At 35.7% G+C, this 20,378-nt stretch overlaps 1 protein-coding gene across 1 annotated transcript; it reads right to left on the reverse strand.

The window, feature by feature from the left end:
• Nucleotides 1-1,623: 1,623 nt before the first annotated feature.
• Nucleotides 1,624-20,168, reverse strand: LOC134840614 (uncharacterized). Its single transcript, XM_063856540.1, has 4 exons — nt 19,979-20,168; nt 7,413-8,941; nt 3,784-3,973; nt 1,624-2,346 (listed from the first exon to the last, which is right to left on the reverse strand). The coding sequence occupies exons 2-4, from the start codon at nt 7,574-7,576 to the stop codon at nt 2,185-2,187; spliced, it is 516 nt and encodes a 171-aa protein (XP_063712610.1). The 5' UTR covers nt 7,577-8,941; nt 19,979-20,168; the 3' UTR covers nt 1,624-2,184.
• Between the last annotated feature and the right edge of the window lie 210 nt (nt 20,169-20,378).

Here is a 20,378-nt window from a genome sequence, read left to right on the forward strand (position 1 = left end):
TTCCATTGCAAAAAATAGGTTACTTTAGTGTTCAGAGCAAAGATTTTGTTCTTTCGTAATTGGAGAGCGGATGTTGCCTTCCTTTCAGCAATATTAAATTATTGAACTGAACAACTTTTCGGACTTTTTCCTGAAAAAAATCAACACGACCTATAAGGCCGTTCTTTTACGTTAATTGACACTAAATAAAAAGCCTTTCTTTTGCATTTCAAAAATCTCCTTTGATTAACACGCTTTTCCAAAAATCAGTGTAATTTCGGAAAACTGAATGGATAGATACTTTTTCATTCAGCTGTAAATTTTAAACACCGAGGCGAAGCTGAGCTTCGCACCACTTGCGATACAAAACAAGGAAAGCCGCTAAGTCGGCAAACCGAAAACGTCCAAAAACTAGATCTATCAAAAAAGATAAGCCTAATTTTGAAACAAAAGCATGCCAAGACAATAAAATGTGAAGTAAGCATCGAAAGAAATTTACCAAGCGGTAACAAAACCGAAAATACCTTAGCACAAACCAATTAAGCCGAAAGAAAATCAACAAGACTTAAGACTTAAAAAGTTAGTTAGTCTCAATCACCTTCAAAGCACACACGCACACATTTCAATTTCTGTCAATTTAAATGGTATGAGGTCACTTAGCCAATGTAATATATGCCGAAAATTATCAGTCGAAATTTTTTTTTATTAGTCGAATTTTTTTTTGAAATTAAAAAATATTATAACCTATAAAACTTAAGACTAATTCCTCTTCACATTCAAAACACACACACGAGCAACACACTTTTTTCGCTCGTCGAAAGACGCATTATAAGACCATTAAGCCGATTTTATTTAGGCCGAAACCAATCAAGTGGAACAAAACAGATGAAAAGAATAACAAAGCCAAAAAACTCGTCATAAAAAACGATAAATTCTGTTAAGATTGTAAGCACTTTGTGCGATCCAGAGGGGAGCATTAAAAATGTGTTTCCCTTGAATCTACTCAAAGTTAGATCATTAAGTCTATAAAATATAAGCCCAAAATCATTTGGGCAGACTAAAGTTTTTAGTGAAAATGAAAACAAAAAAAAAGAAAATATCAAGGCCGTAAAAATACAAATAGCAGAAAAAATAGAAAAACACTAAGAGCAACTACAATGTAACTTGCGTACAGCACGAAAACAAAACAATTCTACGATGTGGCAACTAAGCCGACAAAACATAAGCAAATAAATAATAAACATAATAATAAATAATAATGAGACAAATTTTTTTTTGAAATTAAACATTTCCGGTTTGAAAGCAAAAAACGGGTCAAAACCTTTGCCGTTCCAGGCGTATTCGATAGTTCCAGACCGAGTGTGCCGGAGACGCAAAAAAAAATTGAATTCATTATGAACTGAACCAAAATTTGACCACTTCTATTTTCGACCATTCTGTGAACAAAGCTATTTACAGGGAAAAAAGTCTAGTACCCGATTGCATTACTCCTGCTGTTCATCAACCAATTTTCTCAAAAAGGCGAGAGCTTACTCAATCAATATTGAAGAATCGGAATTACGACTTGACATGCATACGATACCAAAACACATATGATACTAAAATCTACCCCTTTTGGGCTTTTGTGAGGCAGTTGAGACCGAGTGCAGAAAACAAATTTGAATTAACATTCAACGTCTATTAAATTAAACAAAAAATGAAGTCTGGCAATGAACATGTAAAATCACCGAGTCTAACTCCAGTGCTGAACTGACTAGATTTATAATCTATCGCACAAATAAATGACTGATATAGGTCGATATACATCGAAGTTGAATTAGTGGCAGTTTCAGTTTTATTTAATCGCAAATTAAAACAGCAAGAGACAGATAAAAATCGCAGAATCGTGGGTTGAGTTTTTAAATTTATTCTGTTTACAACAGATTGTTTCTTCGGTTTTCAAGAAGCTTCCTTTCTTTTCACTTTCTGCATGTGTAAAAGATAGAGGTATTTTTCTAGACGTAAAGGCTCTTGTGGAATAAAGCTTGAACAAAAAGTAGACGGTTTTTGTTACTTGTATATAACTGAACCTAATGAACTCAACCAACGATAAGGTTTCTATATTCGACCAACAACTCATTCATTGGTTTTCACCGCTCGTTTCTTTGACCTTGACCCTCCTAAGAATTTGACCTCGTCTGCTTTGTTGGTGACCCTTTGTAAAGGTCACGTGAGGAGGAAGTTGGCGGGCGAGAAGTCTAATAGGCTTTGTTCGTTTATGGAGAACTGCTGCTCCAGGGAGTTGAGGCGTCTGCCTCCTTGGTGCTTCTTACTTTTCTCCCCATAAACTTTGCACTGCAGTTTCACTCTCACCTCGCCTAGATTCATCTAAAACAAATTCAACCCTTATTTTTTTCTTTATTTTAATCATTTTTTAAAATTAATAATTAAGCATTTCTAGATTTCGGGGGGTGGGGGTTTGAGATGGACCAAGTGAACAATCTCTCCCTACATTCAATTTAGGGGAAGATTGTTCACTGGGTTAAAAGTAATATTTTTTAGCCAATCAGATTTGAGCATAGTACATGCAAGCCTTACAACTTGATTTGCCATTTACGTTTAGGCGGGAGATAGTTCACTTGATCTTTTATCATCATCATCGTAATCATCATCATCATCGTTCACTCATGGGTGATAAGGGAGGAGATTGATAACATGGGCCAATGAGACGACATCTGACATTGAGAAATATGTACAGCCACGGTGATAAATCAGAAATGACTTGTTTTCCTGATACATGACGATAGTAAATTATTTTAAAAAATTAAATGATCTCTTCTCTATTGTTCAGGAAAACCAGACACTCCTGATTTATCAATCAAACTGAAGACTCCTTAATTTCCGAGATCGTCTAACATTTTCCTCGAGAAAACACTTCGCAGCTGAGCATCGAAACTTATCCGAGAAAGAAGCCTAAAATTGATCCCTTGCCTTGACAGAAGAACCAGAAGCTCCCGAAACTTTCTAAGGTGGATCAAAAAGAGCTGGCTGTCATAGAATATTCCTAAAAAGGGTTACTGGGGGAAATTTGCAGAACCAGTAGAACAGAGGGGAGCCAACTCAGAGAACACTACTGAGCCAACAGTGATTGACTTTTTCTTGAAACTTGGAGCAAAAGATATTTTTTATTCCGCTGGGAAATCATTAAATTAATATCAATTTTCGAACCTTGAAGTCGTTCGTGTTTTTGCGCGCCATTTGCACATTCGTAAGTATAGCTTTTAACAAACTTATCTGACAACGTATTAAATTTCTGAAACTATTCTGACATTCAAGTTTGAACTAAATCGAAACACCTCTTTGAAGTTTCGCGTTTGCTTTTTTTGTCGGCATATTATGTGTTTTTTTTGCTCTGAAAAATTACTTGGCAAATCGTTGCTGAATGAAAATAAAACTTTCAATTGTGATCTTTAGCATTGCTCTTTTGTCAGTTCGAATGCAGTTTTGAAAATTCGATTGCAGCTTTGACGCCGTTTTTGCCTGTCTCAAGGTCAGATTATTTCAGAAATTTAAGGCATTGTCCGATAAATTTGTTAAATGCTATAGAAGCGTAATTTTCCGTTTTTTGTAGCAATTGCATTTGAATTGAACTTAAATGAACTGAAAACAAATCAAAAATCAAACAGCAAAAAATCTAATTCAAGCGTGATCTTTTTGAGACAAAAAAATCATCACGACCTTTAAAAGTGTCTTCACTACGTTCATTGACACTTAGCAAATAATCTTAAGGTGAAATAGTTACGAAATTTTTAAAAGTTAACATACCGGGAATGCGAGCACGAGTGTCTCCCTGCTGTTTTTGCTGGACACTGGAATGGTTTCCGGCTGGATTGTCCAGTTGAGGATATAGACTGCCTTCTGCTGGTCCCTGGATATCTCAGTAGCCGCACAGCCACACAAAATACTGGCACTATTAGTGGACGTCGCATCTTCGTCCAGCAGCACATTCATCACACTGCACGCAAAACACAACACGTTAATCAAGTTCACGCAAATGACGTCATAATCAGTTAAGGGACGGTCAGAGAAAAAGGAATGAACAAATTTTTGAAATGTTTTGGCAGTGTCAGTAGTTAAGAACTCCAATTTTTTTCATGCTCAAATTTCGAATGCAGTTCCCATTTACAAGAACAGAAAAAATGCACGAAATTAAATCGTACATTTCGATTATACATTTTGGCAGTAAAACACGAAACCGCCGCAGTTTGTTTCATAAATATCCGGCGAGCCGTATTAATGTACAGTCACGGGAAAGAGGGAAAAAGGAGACCACTTTTCATTTTCGAGCGATCAGGGGAACAAAATTTTTTTCACGTTTCTGCTGCTTTTTCTACAACTACCAGTGATTCACAGTTGAAATTTTGACATCTGATGGAAAAAATTGTTTATCAAACTTAAGCCCGATAAAAAAAACTGTAAAAAGTTGTTTTCAGAGCGCTGTTTGGCCATTTAATCAGAGGGAGTCAAAGAGGTATTCCTAGTGCCAAAAAGTTTCCGTAAACAGCGGAAGGAGCAGTTTGTATTTTTTGGAAGTAAAGCTATTCGTTGGAAAGCTAAAGATATAAACTAGGCCCTAATATCGGTACCCCTTCACATAAAAAAGAATTATAAAATTTTTGTTAGGCTCATAGACAGAAGTAGCTGAGTAGTTTTTTTGTGTTCTTTTTTTTAAAAAAAGAAACATATACGAGGGCATAGATTAGATCTGTAGCTTTCCAACAAATATAAGTCTAAAATTTCAAACTGGTTTGGCTGCTCACGCGGATTTTTCGACACTAACAACACGTCTCTGACCCCCTCTGATTAAATAACCGAACGACGCCTTGATAACAACTTTGTACGAATTCTTATCCGTCTATATTGTAATAAACAATTTAATCCATCAGATGTCAGAATTTCAGCCCTGCATCTATTAGTTGTAGAAAAACGGCTAATATTAAAAAAAATCGTTCATTCCATTGCTTGAAAACTTCAAGTTCTAACTTCTACGTCCCGGGACTGTATCATTTTCAGGAAGAATTATCAAGCAAAAATATAAAACAACAGTAATACTTGGAAAATAAGGATGTTATAAAAGTATAGGCACACTATCCCTATGCTGTGATGATCATAAAAATCATACTTACCGATAGTTCACTATATGAAATAATTTACTAATGAACACAAAAAAATTTTGAGAGATTTTTTAAGAAACTGCATTTGAAATTCGACTTTAACGTAATCTATTTATCATAGGTACATCGGAGAAAAAACACATTAGTGAAGAGCTGATTAAGTTCCAAAGCTTGAAGTACATTTAACGCAAATTGAAAGGGATTGCAGCACGAGCTGCTCGTGGTATGTTTCTTGAAATACTCAGTGTAATCTGTCCCACAAACTTCGTAATCAACCAAAATTTGATATGTACTTATACATCATTTTACTCAGGGACGCAGCTACACTTCGCAACAACTAGCGAGAACACGACAAAAAACAGCTCTATAAAGTGCAAAAGGAAAAAGTAGAAATAAGCCTCGATTTTAATAAAATCGTCTACAACTCTGATTCAAATCTACGACCTACAGCAACCCAGAGAATATGGGTCTCACGAACTCAGCCACGGGCGCTGAATTATGACAAACACTAGCCACAAATAAAGCAGAGAACAGATGCTATGCAATTTCAAATGGTACAGTGAAAATTCCATATCAGCCAACACTTTTATTTGCGAGTAAGATTAGAAAATTGAAGGTTCCTACTGATACTCAAACGCTCGCTCGCAAGCTCGCTAGTGTGGAAACTTTAATTTAGTTTCAAGAACCCAGCCCAATTAGAGAAAACTGCGTCAAAACGTTTCATTAGTCTACTTTTTCGAACTTATAAGGGATCTTCTTGTATAAAGTCGATGATAATTTCACTTGTTTTCCATGTACTCAAAAAGTGTCCGGTAAATTTCGATGTTATTTGTTTTCACGTTTTTACGCACTTTTGCAGCTTTTGTTCAGTTTTTCCAGGAAAGGCTAAACAAAAGACGTTAACTATAGAACAAAACAAAAAACCTTTGCACTACGACAACAAGGTTGGAGCTTCTAAAAAGTTGTCAAAACGCTGAAATTGCGCATGCAGACAATATGCAGTGTTTACATATCTTATCTGAAAGATTCTATTTTCGGCGGACTATCTAGATGTGGACAAAAGACCAAAGTTAGCAGGAAAGTAGAAAGATTTTCTTAATAAAAAGAAAGAAAGGAGACAAAAAAAAACAGACAATTAAATTGCTGCAGTCGAAACTCAAATGCATTAGCTCCAAAAACAAATTCTGTTAGAACAGACAGGCTCATACTTGAAAGAAACAAAATTCCGAGCAGATTGGCTGCTCTGAAGCTAAATTATTGTGAGAAGAACTGTGTCTTCCGACAATAATGCCGATTTTGGACGAAACAAATGAAGCTTTCTACAGACTCATGTTCTCAGACGAAGTCAGCTTTACTGCAAACACGACTCATGGTTTTCGCTGATGTATTGGTGGCTGGCTCATAGCATTCGGAGAACTATGGCTCGGTGAAATGTCTTTTGCCTTACAATGCTAAGACATACAGAGACATCCTGGGGCAAAATTATATATCAAAGACTATTCAAAAATCTTTTGGCGGAGGACATTTGCCTGGTCCATGAGTAAAACTGAACAGACAAAATCTTGCTGAAAATAGTACTTAGACAATCGAATGACCACCATACAGTCCCCCTTTTGTCTTATTTTGAGATACCAAAAATGTTTCTACATTTAATAAGTCTGAGGGGAAAAGGGCGCCGATAAAACACGAGTTTTCCAAAATTTTGCTAAAACAAGGTCTTTTTAGTGCTTTAGGAGAGTTCGGAAATTAATTTAATCGACCTAAAAAAAGGTCGACAAAATTTTTGAAAATCCCTCTCGAGAAAATCATACATCCGCCTCTGTTTTACAGAATGTTTGATCATTATCAAATATAGCGGCATACTTAATTCCTTTCAGTTGTGATTCAGATTCTCAAAAATCTGCTGCTTGAATCTTTTAAATACAGACAACACAACATCTCATTTTTTACACTTAGATCTTACACTCTCATTTCAGTGTTCACTTCATTATTATTTTGCATTTTACTGGGTCAATTTGATTAATACGTTTTTTGATGGACAATCTAAGTTTGGAAGAGTTTGTAATACCTCACACGACGTTCTACTACCAACCAAAACAGAGGCAAAGCTGCGCTTCGCAAACAAAAGCAAGAAAACGACAAAAAACAACAACTGTAAAGTGAAATTTGCGCCACGTGGGAGATCAGATCGTTCACTTGGTTAAGGACAATTTAGGGTGGCGGGGGGGGGGGGGGGGGGTGGTTGTTCACCTGAGCCCGAAAGACATTAGCAAGACTTACTCTAGCGACAGTGGCGGTGTGAGTGTCACTCTGAGACAGTATTCTGTGGCTACTTTCAGTTTCACAGTGTGCTTGTTGGGGAATCTGGTCCCATCTTCCTTGTAGAACATTGGGGCACTCTTGCCCGCCAGGGGTTCCACGATCAACGTGAACTTTTTACTCATCGCTTTTTTCTTCGGGCTTGCGATCTTGAATCAGTAACAGTGAATTTAAACACTGAGAACAAGACAAAATTCCAATTCGTCGAAGAAAACGAAATATTTTATCAACAGAAGAGCTTCAAATTGTAGTTTTTGAACTCTAATCGTGTTTGAAATAATGAATTATTTATGTTCAGATTTGCGAGTGTCGATATTTTTGGGCAACGATGAATAACATAACCTACCAAAAATGGTAACTTGTACGAGAAAATATCTCTCCCGATTGCGAAGTGACCTCGGAGTATTCTCGATTCTGACCTCAAACTTTTTTTGTAACAATTGGATTAAAGTAACTCACAAATTGTAGTCGAACACAGTTGATTAAATTAAATCCAGAAGCAAACAAATTTGTTCAATTGTACTATGTCGAAGTCTAGTTTTGATTTGAAGACTGGGTAAATATGGCAAAAGGATTTTGACTGCAAAACTGTTCCTTCAAGTAGATTTAAGATTCGTCGCAAATCGAGTCATAATAATTTTCGATTTATTCAACATGTTGAAAGAACTCATTTGTCAGTTTTCAATTTTCGAAATGGCAACTTCGACACTAAACATTCAAATCTGACATTTTAGGAAAATCTAAATATCCGGTTAAATTAAATGTGTAGACGGCTTTCACTAGATATCATACGGTAATGTTGAAAGAACCCAATCAATAATATTATATAACGGACTAAACTCCCTGGGGTTTATGGAACAAAATCTACAGTCGACGATATCTACAAGGGGTGAACGGGAGTAATTAGTTTACCCATGGAAATTGATTTTATTTTCCAGGCGGAGAAATAGGGGAAAAAAGCTCGTAATACTTTAGGTATTGACACACTAAAAATTTCCAGAAAAAAATGAATTCAGAAAGGATATAATATAAAAGCAACGCATAACAAATTCAGCAGCTCACCATTTCTAAATTCGATTCAGTGCCAAAATACACCTTGAAAATTTCAACAAAGCTTTGAATTTTCTGTTTTATTTTCAGCTTCAGTAATAAAAAAAGAAATTAAATTACCGCGCGGACAGGAAAGAGGAGGGAAGAATAGAATGGATTTATAACGGATGATTAATAACAAAATAATGCAATGCAAAATTATCGTGACAGTAATATCACTAACACAATTCAAAGAAAAGACAGGTGTGTACATCCAATCAATATCGCCTCTCTTGATCAAAGATCAGTTTGCGATTGCTTTTTTAGCAGTTGTACCTTTAATATGGCTGAGAAAAAAATAGCTTTTCACAACGGCAGCTTGACAGGGTTGAGAACGAGAGCTAAAGCAGGGAAGCGAATCCGAATCCACGAGATTCGTTCGACCAACAGCATGAACAAACCTGAAACGGAAAAATTATTATAGTCCACTGTAGTTAAGGCCGTATTCATTTGATTACATTCGAAAGGATTATTCAGTAGATTTTAATATGCTTTTCAAAAAATTGACGAGCCATTCATTCGTGGTAAAACGAGGTATTAGATATAATCCTTCCTGCAAACAAAGACTCAATTTCATCCGCTCTTCGTAAAGCTTCAGTATTAATAACAAAAAAAAAAACAAAAAAAAAACTTTAGATCACTTTTGTAGATACTAAGCATTAGGACAGCATTAGGACAATCTTTCTAAAATACAAACGATTACAAATGCTGACGTATAAAGGAGAAAAGCAGGGTTCATTATCATACCATAATCAAGGCTCCTTTGAGGTGTTTGATTTTGCGTAAAAACGGCAAGGAAACCTGCTGGATATTACATGAAAACGCCTTCAAAGATGGTGACTTTGAAGAAAAAAACGACGACTGCTTGTACCAGGGCAAAGCTTTGAATTTTTCCTTGACTACCCTTTAACCGCGTTCAGACAATTCAGCCAATTTCAAATTCAGACAATTCAGTGAAAATTAGTGAGACAATTCGGACAAAGACTATAGCGCGCATTTTTAAAGTTTTAAAACGTTCGCGCAAAAATTTTTCACATGCGGTAAAACATCAAAGCTTCAATTAGAGATTTATAATTAATTCCATTCGTAGAAAATAATTTGTATTCCTTAGAGCAATATGAAAAAATTGAACTCCACAAAATCAAAAGTCAAACTGCGAAAAACTAAACTTGAAGGTGAAAACTTATAGGACTTTTCCTGAAAACAAACCATCGCGACCTATACACAGAGGCGAAGTTGTACTTCGCATACATAAGCAAAAATATGCCCGATAACGCTACAGAGAAAAACTAAATGAGTCTATATATATGCTAAGTGACACATGCCAATTATGACGCATTAAAAGTACCAGTCAATTTGAAAAAAAAAAAGAAAATTACCATCTAACATGCCTCAATTTATAGAGCGGACGCATTTTAACTAGTTCATTAAAAACATCCGAACCTGCCCAGGTTTGAACCCTTTTATTTTGTTGCTGGTCTCCTTCTCTTTCTCTACGCTACAGATCCATGATACCTTGAAGCTAAAGTGCTATTTGTAATATGATAGTCTGTGTTAAAATCAATAGCATTGGCTGTACTTAATAGCTGTATCAAAATGAACACTTTCAAAATGAACACATATTTGCAACTTTGGTTGGAAAAAATAGAGTTCATACTATAACACAAGCTATGCTTGTATAAATTGTGGCTAAATGAAAATCAAACAACAAAAAACCGCACAATGCTTAAAAATTCAACAATTTACATGAAAGCAGACCAAAAACAGATTTTTACAGGCGGTCAAAAAAGATTTCAGTTAAAGGGTTCACCACTCAACGATTTAACGTTCGCATTTGAAGAGCTGCGAAAAAAAATCCATCGGAAGCATTTCAGAGTCTACCGGACTGCTTTGAAGACACCTATATAGTTTGACATTGGAACGTTTTTAATCGGGTGCTCAGCGGAGAACCTCGTACAAATAATGTACTGGAGGCATGAAATGACAGCTTCAATAAATCCGTGTCGACGAAGCACCCAGCCTTCACCAAGCTCATCACACGTTTCAAAGATGAGCAAAAATGGCGTAATTTTTTGTGGAGAGATTGATGACCGGTGATGTCATCAGAGAATCGAAGCCCAAATATTCAATCGCCAATAAAAAAAACTCGTGCAGAATGCAAAAAAAAATAGATAAAACGAGACCATATACAAAAGTAGTTAAAACTTTGTACCTTCAATTACATAAATCCTAAAACTTTATGCACAGCAAACTTGTTTTGATCTTTAAAATTTGTTATTTGATGTTTTACATTTCATTGTTAAAGTTTTGAAAGCCTTCTGACTTAAATCAAATAAGAAAATTTTAATTTTTCCTTTGATGTAGTCTTTTTAATTTAATTTTCCGAATGGTCTTTGGCTGAATTGTCTGAATTTTTTTTGGCTGAGATATCTGTATTTGAAATTGGCTGAATTGTCAGTAATAAAACTAAATATTATATCTTGAGGCTTAAGAGATAATTATTAGGACCAAATAGCTCGCTTCAATTCAATTAAGACTGATTATAAACGCTTTCAAAATTAGCGCTTATGCCTAGAGCTTACAGATAAATTCCTAAATTCCAATGGGGTATATATTCGGTACTATTTTACGATATCCTTTTTGGGCCGGCCGACATTAGACTTCGCCTTTGAAGCCAATATTGAACAAATTTGAGAGCAATCGCAAGCCAAAAAAGCGAGCCCGTTCTAGGTCGAAGTTTGGTCAGCGGCGCAGAAATGTTGTTAACATCGCAAGCCAGTTTATGGTCAAAGTTTGGTCAGAATATTTTGCAAAATCGGTTTTATTAGTGTTCTGGTAGAAGCAAAAAAAGTCTAATAAAATTGTCAAAAAACCGCCCCATGCTAAAAATTCTTATGCAGGCCACTGTTCAAAGGGTATATAAAACTAATATTTCTATAAGCTTGGCATAACACTGCAATTAACTCTGCGACTTCTCTCGAAGAATTGCGCAGTAACCATATAACACTACGCTCGCAAGTTTAAATATGGAACAGCCCATGCTAGGACATTTCCTTTCACGCTTAACTTGGTCCGATCAAAAACAGCATTAAAAACAGGGTTGTTTTAAACACATCAATTCTGCAAAACTGGAAGCCTAAACTATTGAAGAAGCAGATAAATTACAAAACCATTCGAGAAACTGCATGTGTCATTAAAATGAAAACTTGTACCCTTTTTGTCGACACTTTCACTACAACCAACCTAGAATATGTGTGCGGATATCCATCTCATCCCAATAATCACCAAACAAAAAACGTAAATGACGCTCATCTAGTCACAAAATCTTCCGCTTATGCAAAAGTCTTACTTGGCTTCAATATTCGCACGCATATCAGCAATCAACAGGTTGAATATTTTTTGTAGAAAGATTCGTGTACATACCGCAAAAGAACTCCCAAAGGACTCACAAAAAGGATTACCAAAAAGGACTCACAAAAAGGATTCCCAAAAAGGACTCACAAAAAGGACTCCCAAAAAGTATTCCCAAAAAGGACTCACAAAAAGAACTCCCAAAAAAGACTCCCAAAAAAAGACTCCCAAAAAGGATTCCCAAAAAAACTCCGCAAAAAGACTCCCAAATAGGACTCCCAAAAAAGACTCACAAAAAGGACTCCCAAAAAGGATTCCCAAAAAGGACTCCCAAAAAGGACTCACAAAAAGGACTCCCAAAAAGGACTCACAAAAAGGACTCACAAAAAGGATTCCCAAAAAGGACTCACAAAAAGGACTCACAAAAAGGACTCACAAAAAGGATTCCCAAAAAAGACTCCCAAAAAGGACTCACAAAAAGGACTCCCAAAAAGGACTCACAAAAAGGACTCCCAAAAAGGATTCCCAAAAAGGACTCCCAAAAAGGATTCCCAAAAAGGACTCCCAAAAAAAGACTCCCAAAAAAAGACTCCCAAAAAGGATTCCCAAAAAAACTCCCCAAAAAGACTCCCAAATAGGACTCCCAAAAAGGACTCACAAAAAGGACTCCCAAAAAAGATTCCCAAAAAGGACTCACAAAAAGGACTCCCAAAAAGGATTCCCAAAAAGGACTCACAAAAAGAACTCCCAAAAAAGACTCCCAAAAAAATACTCCCAAAAAGGATTCCCAAAGAAACTCCCCAAAAAGACTCCCAAAGGACTCACAAAAAGGACTCCCAAAAAGGACTCACAAAAAGGACTCACAAAAAGGATTCCCAAAAAGGACTCACAAAAAGGACTCACAAAAAGGACTCACAAAAAGGATTCCCAAAAAAAGACTCCCAAAAAGGACTCACAAAAAGGACTCCCAAAAAGGACTCCCAAAAAGGATTCCCAAAAAGGACTCACAAAAAGGACTCCCAAAAAGGATTCCCAAAAAGGACTCACAAAAAGAACTCCCAAAAAAGACTCCCAAAAAAAGACTCCCAAAAAGGATTCCCAAAAAAACTCCCCAAAAAGACTCCCAAATAGGACTCCCAAAAAGGACTCACAAAAAGGACTCCCAAAAAAGATTCCCAAAAAGGACTCACAAAAAGGACTCCCAAAAAGGATTCCCAAAAAGGACTCACAAAAAGAACTCCCAAAAAAGACTCCCAAAAAAATACTCCCAAAAAGGATTCCCAAAGAAACTCCCCAAAAAGACTCCCAAAGGACTCACAAAAGGACTCCCAAAAAGGACTCACAAAAAGGACTCCCAAAAAGGATTCCCAAAAAGGACTCCCAGAAAGGATTCACAAAAAGGACTCCCAAAAAGACTCCCAAAAAGGACTCCCAAAAAAGACTCCAAGAAAAGACTCCCAAAAAGGACTCCCAAAAGACACCCAAAAAAGACTTCCAAAAAAGACTCCCCAAAAAAGACTCCCAAAGAGGACTCCCAAAAAGTAGTCCAAAAAAGACTCCCAAAAAGGACTCCCAAAAAAGACTCCCCAAAAAAGACTCCCCAAAAAAGACTCCCCAAAAAAGACTCCCCAAAAAAGACTCCCAAAAAAGACTCAAATAGGACTCCCAGAAAGGACTCCCAAAATCACTTCCAAAAAGGACTCTCAAAAGAGACTCCCAAAAAGGACTCCCAAAAAAGATTTTCTGCCATTAACGAAGCATAGAAACCAAAAAATTGGAAAGTAAAGTTTATGGCATTTTATGCCGTTTACCAAGCATAGACAAAAAAAATGAAAAATTCAGAAACCCATAAAAACTGGTCGATTAAAAAATTTACAAACTAAATTAAACCAAACCTAAATTCAAGAACTAAATTCACAACTGACCCAAATAGAGAAACTGGGTCAAACAGCTAATTTTTTTAAATTTTTTTTAACCAACTTTCATTCGGAATTTTCGAATTTTTCTACATGAATATTCAATAACTCCGTTATTAGCTAGATCACTTTACTCTAGATTAATTCCTTTGCTCTAGATAAAGCATATTTAAGACCGGTTTCTTCCAAATTAGGGAAAAAATTGGAAATTTGTTAATGTCCTTCAAATCACGGAAAAGATGGCCTAAAAATAACTCAACTGGAAATTTGAAAATGTGGAAGACTGTCTTCGGACGTCCTTTTTAAAAAATTTTCAGCGGTCGCAGAAAAACTTGAACTGATCTGATTTTGTTTCGTTGGCATTAATGCGAGTAATACTGTGATGTTTTTTTTGCGATCTTCGTTTTTTTTCCGACGATAAGAACAAGAAGTTAAACTAAGATCGGAAAAAAAACAAAGATCGCAAAAAAACAACAAAAAACTTCGAGAGTCTGGAAGCAAAGAACTTTCAATAGGGACTGATAAAAAGGGATGATGCGTAAATTTCAAATCGTGTCAAAACATAAAAAATTGGACATTTTCAAAGTTCATGATTGATTCTTTATCCAATATACAGAGAAAAATCATTGTAAAATTTTCGTTTAATTGGGGTATCAATTTCAGAAATGGCATGGTTAATTTTGGTACATTGAACGAAGTCGATAAATGGAAAAAAAACATGTTTGATAGTTTTTAAGACCATTTTGCTCATATCCACTGGATTGCTCAATTAAACAAAAGCGAATATATAGGAAGAATTTCCCGTTCTATTTCACCTCGGTTACGATAAATGGACAAAAAACATGTTTGATAGTTTTTAAGACCATTTTGCTCATATCCACTGGATTGCTCAATTAAACAAAAGCGAATATATAGGAAGAATTTCCCGTTCTATTTCACCTCGGTTACGATAAATGGACAAAAAACATGTTTGATAGTTTTTAAGACCATTTTGCTCATATCCACTGGATTGCTCAATTAAACAAAAGCGAATATATAGGAAGAATTTCCCGTTCTATTTCACCTCGGTTACGATAAATGGACAAAAAACATGTTTGATAGTTTTTAAGACCATTTTGCTCATATCCACTGGATTGCTCAATTAAACAAAAGCGAATATATAGGAAGAATTTCCCGTTCTATTTCACCTCGGTTACGATAAATGGACAAAAAACATGTTTGATAGTTTTTAAGACCATTTTGCTCATATCCACTGGATTGCTCAATTAAACAAAAGCGAATATATAGGAAGAATTTCCCGTTCTATTTCACCTCGGTTACGATAAATGGACAAAAAACATGTTTGATAGTTTTTAAGACCATTTTGCTCATATCCACTGGATTGCTCAATTAAACAAAAGCGAATATATAGGAAGAATTTCCCGTTCTATTTCACCTCGGTTACGATAAATGGACAAAAAACATGTTTGATAGTTTTTAAGACCATTTTGCTCATATCCACTGGATTGCTCAATTAAACAAAAGCGAATATATAGGAAGAATTTCCCGTTCTATTTCACCTCGGTTACGATAAATGGACAAAAAACATGTTTGATAGTTTTTAAGACCATTTTGCTCATATCCACTGGATTGCTCAATTAAACAAAAGCGAATATATAGGAAGAATTTCCCGTTCTATTTCACCTCGGTTACGATAAATGGACAAAAAACATGTTTGATAGTTTTTAAGACCATTTTGCTCATATCCACTGGATTGCTCAATTAAACAAAAGCGAAGATATAGGAAGAATTTCCCGTTCTATTTCACCTCGGTTACGATAAATGGACAAAAAACATGTTTGATAGTTTTTAAGACCATTTTGCTCATATCCACTGGATTGCTCAATTAAACAAAAGCGAATATATAGGAAGAATTTCCCGTTCTATTTCACCTCGGTTACGATAAATGGACAAAAAACATGTTTGATAGTTTTTAAGACCATTTTGCTCATATCCACTGGATTGCTCAATTAAACAAAAGCGAAGATATAGGAAGAATTTCCCGTTCTATTTCACCTCGGTTACGATAAATGGACAAAAAACATGTTTGATAGTTTTTAAGACCATTTTGCTCATATCCACTGGATTGCTCAATTAAACAAAAGCGAAGATATAGGAAGAATTTCCCGTTCTATTTCACCTCGGTTACGATAAATGGACAAAAAACATGTTTGATAGTTTTTAAGACCATTTTGCTCATATCCACTGGATTGCTCAATTAAACAAAAGCGAAGATATAGGAAGAATTTCCCGTTCTATTTCACCTCGGTTACGATAAATGGACAAAAAACATGTTTGATAGTTTTTAAGACCATTTTGCTCATATCCACTGGATTGCTCAATTAAACAAAAGCGAAGATATAGGAAGAATTTCCCGTTCTATTTCACCTCGGTTACTATTATTCACTTGAACATGCTAGAAAGCGCAAGAAGTCGAGCTACGAACATCGATCGATTTAGAAGGCTGGAAGATGAAACAAAATGTCTAGTTAAAATAGATCAGATAGCTCTGCTGTCACATTCGAGTGGATATACCACTAATGAAGTTGTTTCGTTGCTCAAAAAAGTAAACGCTAGGAAATCACTTCAGTCTACCTTATTTCTAAACAGTTTGAAAACACTAACAGACTACGAGAAGGCTCAATACTTTAACTCGATTTATCGCAAAGGCGCAACAGATACTCTGAGCAGCGAAAATTATGTTTCGCGTGAAGTGGTTTTTACGGTAACGGATTTTCAAGATGCCTCAGTCGCCTGAAGAATAGCTCGACAACAGCCTCTGATAGTGTGCCTCCTCTTTTTATGTAGTGGACTCTATATTGTATCGTTAAATGTTTATTCCTTATTTAATCCTATTCTTTTTGAGTAAAAAATGGCCAGATAAATGGAAGTGCGCGCACATCACATGAGTACACAAAAAGGAGTCCAAAGCATTGGCAGAGAACTATTGTCCCATCTCTTTACTGCCAAACTTTTCCTATATTCTAAACAAACTTGTCTTTGATCACATTTAATCTGTTGTCAACGACAAAATCAACGCACGTCAACATGGTTTTCGCTGGGGAAACTCAACAAGGACACAACTACTTCTCTTTTTAAATGAAACTTGTCAAAGTACAGATATCAATGAAGAGGTCGGATTTGCTAACTTAGATTTGAGCAAAGCTCTTTACACAGTAGATCATTCGCTTCTTCTTTTGAAGCTCGTGGAAGTTGGACTCAACGAAGACACTTCCTCGATCTTTAACTTACTGCAAACGATTTGGCAGATAAGAAGACAAATGTTAATGAAACGATTTCTAAATAACGAGCTGCGTTCTTGTTACGAGCGGCGTCCCTGAAAAAGTGTTTCAGGCTTCTTTTATTTCTCGTGTTTATTGACGATATGCTTCTAGCTGTTTACTATTGAACAGATCACACACAATTATTAGCAACAGGAATTAATTTGAGTCGCGATCTGCAAGGTAATTTAAATGTTTTGGAGCAACATGCCTTTGACATTCAATTAAGTTTTAATACTGTGAAGTGTTGTTTCCTTCATTTGAAGTTATTTGTCGGAAATTCGGAAACAGTGAAGTTGAAAAGAACAAATTTGTGAACGATCTTGGGTTAGAAATAAACAATAATTTGAAGTGGGATTATTACTTCGCAGAGAAGTTATTCAAAGCAAGACGAGTTTTCAATTGCCTGTGACATAGTACATCAAAAAATGTGCCATTCCGTGTGAAGTTTAAATTATTCAAAATTACCCTGCGTGGTTTCCGAGTCTCCGCTCATTTCGAAAATTAGAACAGCCCAATCATCAGGGACCTAAATGGTCATATGGACTGTTACGCTATCAAAAGCTATTAGATTTTTCAAGTTCAATGCCATTTTCCTATCAACTTGATCTCCGCCTTTTCGCCACAAATATACTAGGACTAAATAGCATTTGTTTCGATGACTATTTTTGTTTTAAAGACTCAACGAGGAAACTTCGAAGCACACATGTCTTGAAATTAAAGCAACGATTCGCTCACAAAACTTTGACAAACTCGTCTTACTTTTACAGAGTAGTTGACTGTGCAAACGATTTCTATCATGTGTCTTACATCAATATTATGGACCCGCCCACAAAATTTAAGAGGCTGCCACGCCAAGCTCTTCTTTTGCGTTCTACGTTACACTAAGATTTGCAGAGAACGTGTACCTGGTACTTCAGCTGCCGATGCTGCTTTTGCGTTGTTCAAACCATGATAATTTTGCCATCTGTTTGTACCTTTATAAATTCTTCATATTCTTACATTGCTGTTTAAATTTTTTATATTCTTATATTGCTGTTTTTAACGAAATCTTTTTCTACTACTACTATCACTAACCTCAGATTTGGCAGAACATTTTTCGAGAAAACTCAACAAAATTTCCGAGGCCAAAACAACACTCTTTACAAATATGAAAAACCGCTGGCTAGAATATTAGCACAAACCATTCCTTCAATTGAGCCATCAACCTCAGATTTCGCATGGTAATTTTTCGAAAAACAAAGCCACTAGCTACCGAAAAACGGTCACGATTAAAAAAAGTTCTAAGACAACACCTTAATTTCTACAGGGCGTAGCCGCTTATGCGAATAAAATTTGCAAAAACTGTTCTGTCGGTGCAATTCTTAACCTCAGATTTCGCAAAACAAACACATATTTTTGATGGCCATAGGTTATTTCCGGAAAAAAAGGGCGTGGCTGTTTATGCATGAAAGATTCCTGGCGCCTATTCTTTCCCTCAAAACCTAGATCTCAGATTGGTCAGAGTAGTTATTGAGAAGTGGAAAAGTTTGTCAAAATTGTCAAAACTTCAGACATTTGCTCAGGCCGTAACCTTTTGTTTTAAAAGTAAGGGCGTTTCGACTTATGCAGGGGAGATCCAAATAACACGCACTTTCGATTGAAACATTTTTATTAGATTTGGAAGGCTAGTTTTTGAGAAAAGGAAAAAAAATGAAAAGAGGAGCCTGAAATTTTCGATTGCCCTAGTAAGTGACGTGAAGTAAAAGGAGACTAGCTGATTACGTAGGCACTCATTAGAGGAACCAGTCTTTCCATTGTTCTCACTTTTGAAAATCGATAGCTCACTTGCTGAGAAAAAAGTGCCAAAACTTTATCGAATATAAAATGACGAAAAGAAACTGAAAAATGCAATAAAATACAAACTTATGTATATAAGCTTTAAAAGAGAAAGCTTGAAAGAGAAGGGAGATTCGAATCCCCTTAGCGCTGCATTTTTCTCTTTTAAAGCTAATATGCATAAATTTGTGTTTTATTGCATTTTTCAGTATTTTCGGCAACCATCGAATCTCTAGAGTTAGGGAGTCATCTCTTTGAAAACTATGTCATATCACCTTCCTGATTTCCAAACACCAGCTAACATAAAAGCGGATACAACACATGCTTTGAAATTGCCAAACAGAATGAGAACAAAAAACAGATACTGATTTTAAGCATTTATTTGTTGAGCACTAATTTATGCAAGTAAGCTTGGAAAAAAAGAATACATGCGTTTGTCGAAAATGTCAAAAAAGGTAAATCAAATTTGACAATTTATTTAAAGAAAAGTTCATGTCAAACACTTTCTTTGGTATAGAATGTTAAATCGAGCATCAATTCACTGTAAGGTTGTTTCTCGCCAGCTTTTAAAACACTGACTATTTATTTTTGTCTTATATGGCGTATTTCGTATTTATCACGTGATTTAGAACGAAAAAATAAATCGAAGATAAAAATTAGGCGGAAACAAATTAGCGATTTAACTGTGAATATATGAACGCAAGTTGTAAAAAACGAATTAAAAAATCTAGTAATGTTGCACCAGATATTTAGGCGTTTATTAGACCAGAAAGATCAGTTGGACAAGTTTTTGCAAATCGTAAGTAGCAGAACTGTATTTATACAGTAAAATTTTGTTTGAAAACTTTTGTGAATAGTAAGTCAAGTAAATCTTACCAAGTGAAACCCTACCTTTTGCCCAACTTGTTCTCACGTTGGTCTAGCAAGTTTAAAATCGATTAAAAGCGTTAAGGGAAAAAATCGATTATCTTCAGAGTCAAAAATTGACAAACAGTTCAAACCAGGAAATAGTTAAGAGACAATTTAAACTTACGTGCAACCATTTCTACTCGTTGTGTGCTTGTTTTAGGAGTTGAATTTGAATTCGCGGTCAATTTAACAATTCAAAAAATCTCATCAGCTGAAATGACGGAATTTATGTGAAAGCAAAAAGGAAATATATTATGTACATGTACTTGGCACTAGCGGAGCCAAGTGTCTTTCTGCTTTGATACAATAAGCAAATAAAAACATACACTTTGAATGTGGCAGGCTCCTTTCAAATAAATCTGCAAAAATACTCCAAATCCGCGCAGCAAGTATAACAAAAATAGCTGCACGGGATAAGAATTGCAACTTCAGCTTGGCTAAGAAAGAGCCGCTAGCTCTTTATTCACCTACTATCATGTTTTTGTAGTTTTTTTTAAAAAGAAGAGACTATAGGGATTGGAAAA

Source organism: Symsagittifera roscoffensis, chromosome 2 (assembly GCF_963678635.1).
Source record: "Symsagittifera roscoffensis chromosome 2, txSymRosc1.1, whole genome shotgun sequence".
NCBI classification, from domain to species: domain Eukaryota; kingdom Metazoa; phylum Xenacoelomorpha; order Acoela; family Convolutidae; genus Symsagittifera; species Symsagittifera roscoffensis.

Excerpts from the sequence above, each read along its gene's own strand:
- LOC134840614 (XM_063856540.1), bottom strand. The coding sequence starts at position 7,576 with ATGAGTAAAAAGTTCACGTTGATCGTGGAACCCCTGGCGGGCAAGAGT. Across the intron at positions 3,974-7,412 it reads ACACCGCCACTGTCGCTAGA|TGTGATGAATGTGCTGCTGG; the intron begins GTAAGTCTTGCT and ends TTTTGCGTGCAG. Across the intron at positions 2,347-3,783 it reads CACTCGTGCTCGCATTCCCG|ATGAATCTAGGCGAGGTGAG; the intron begins GTATGTTAACTT and ends AATTTGTTTTAG.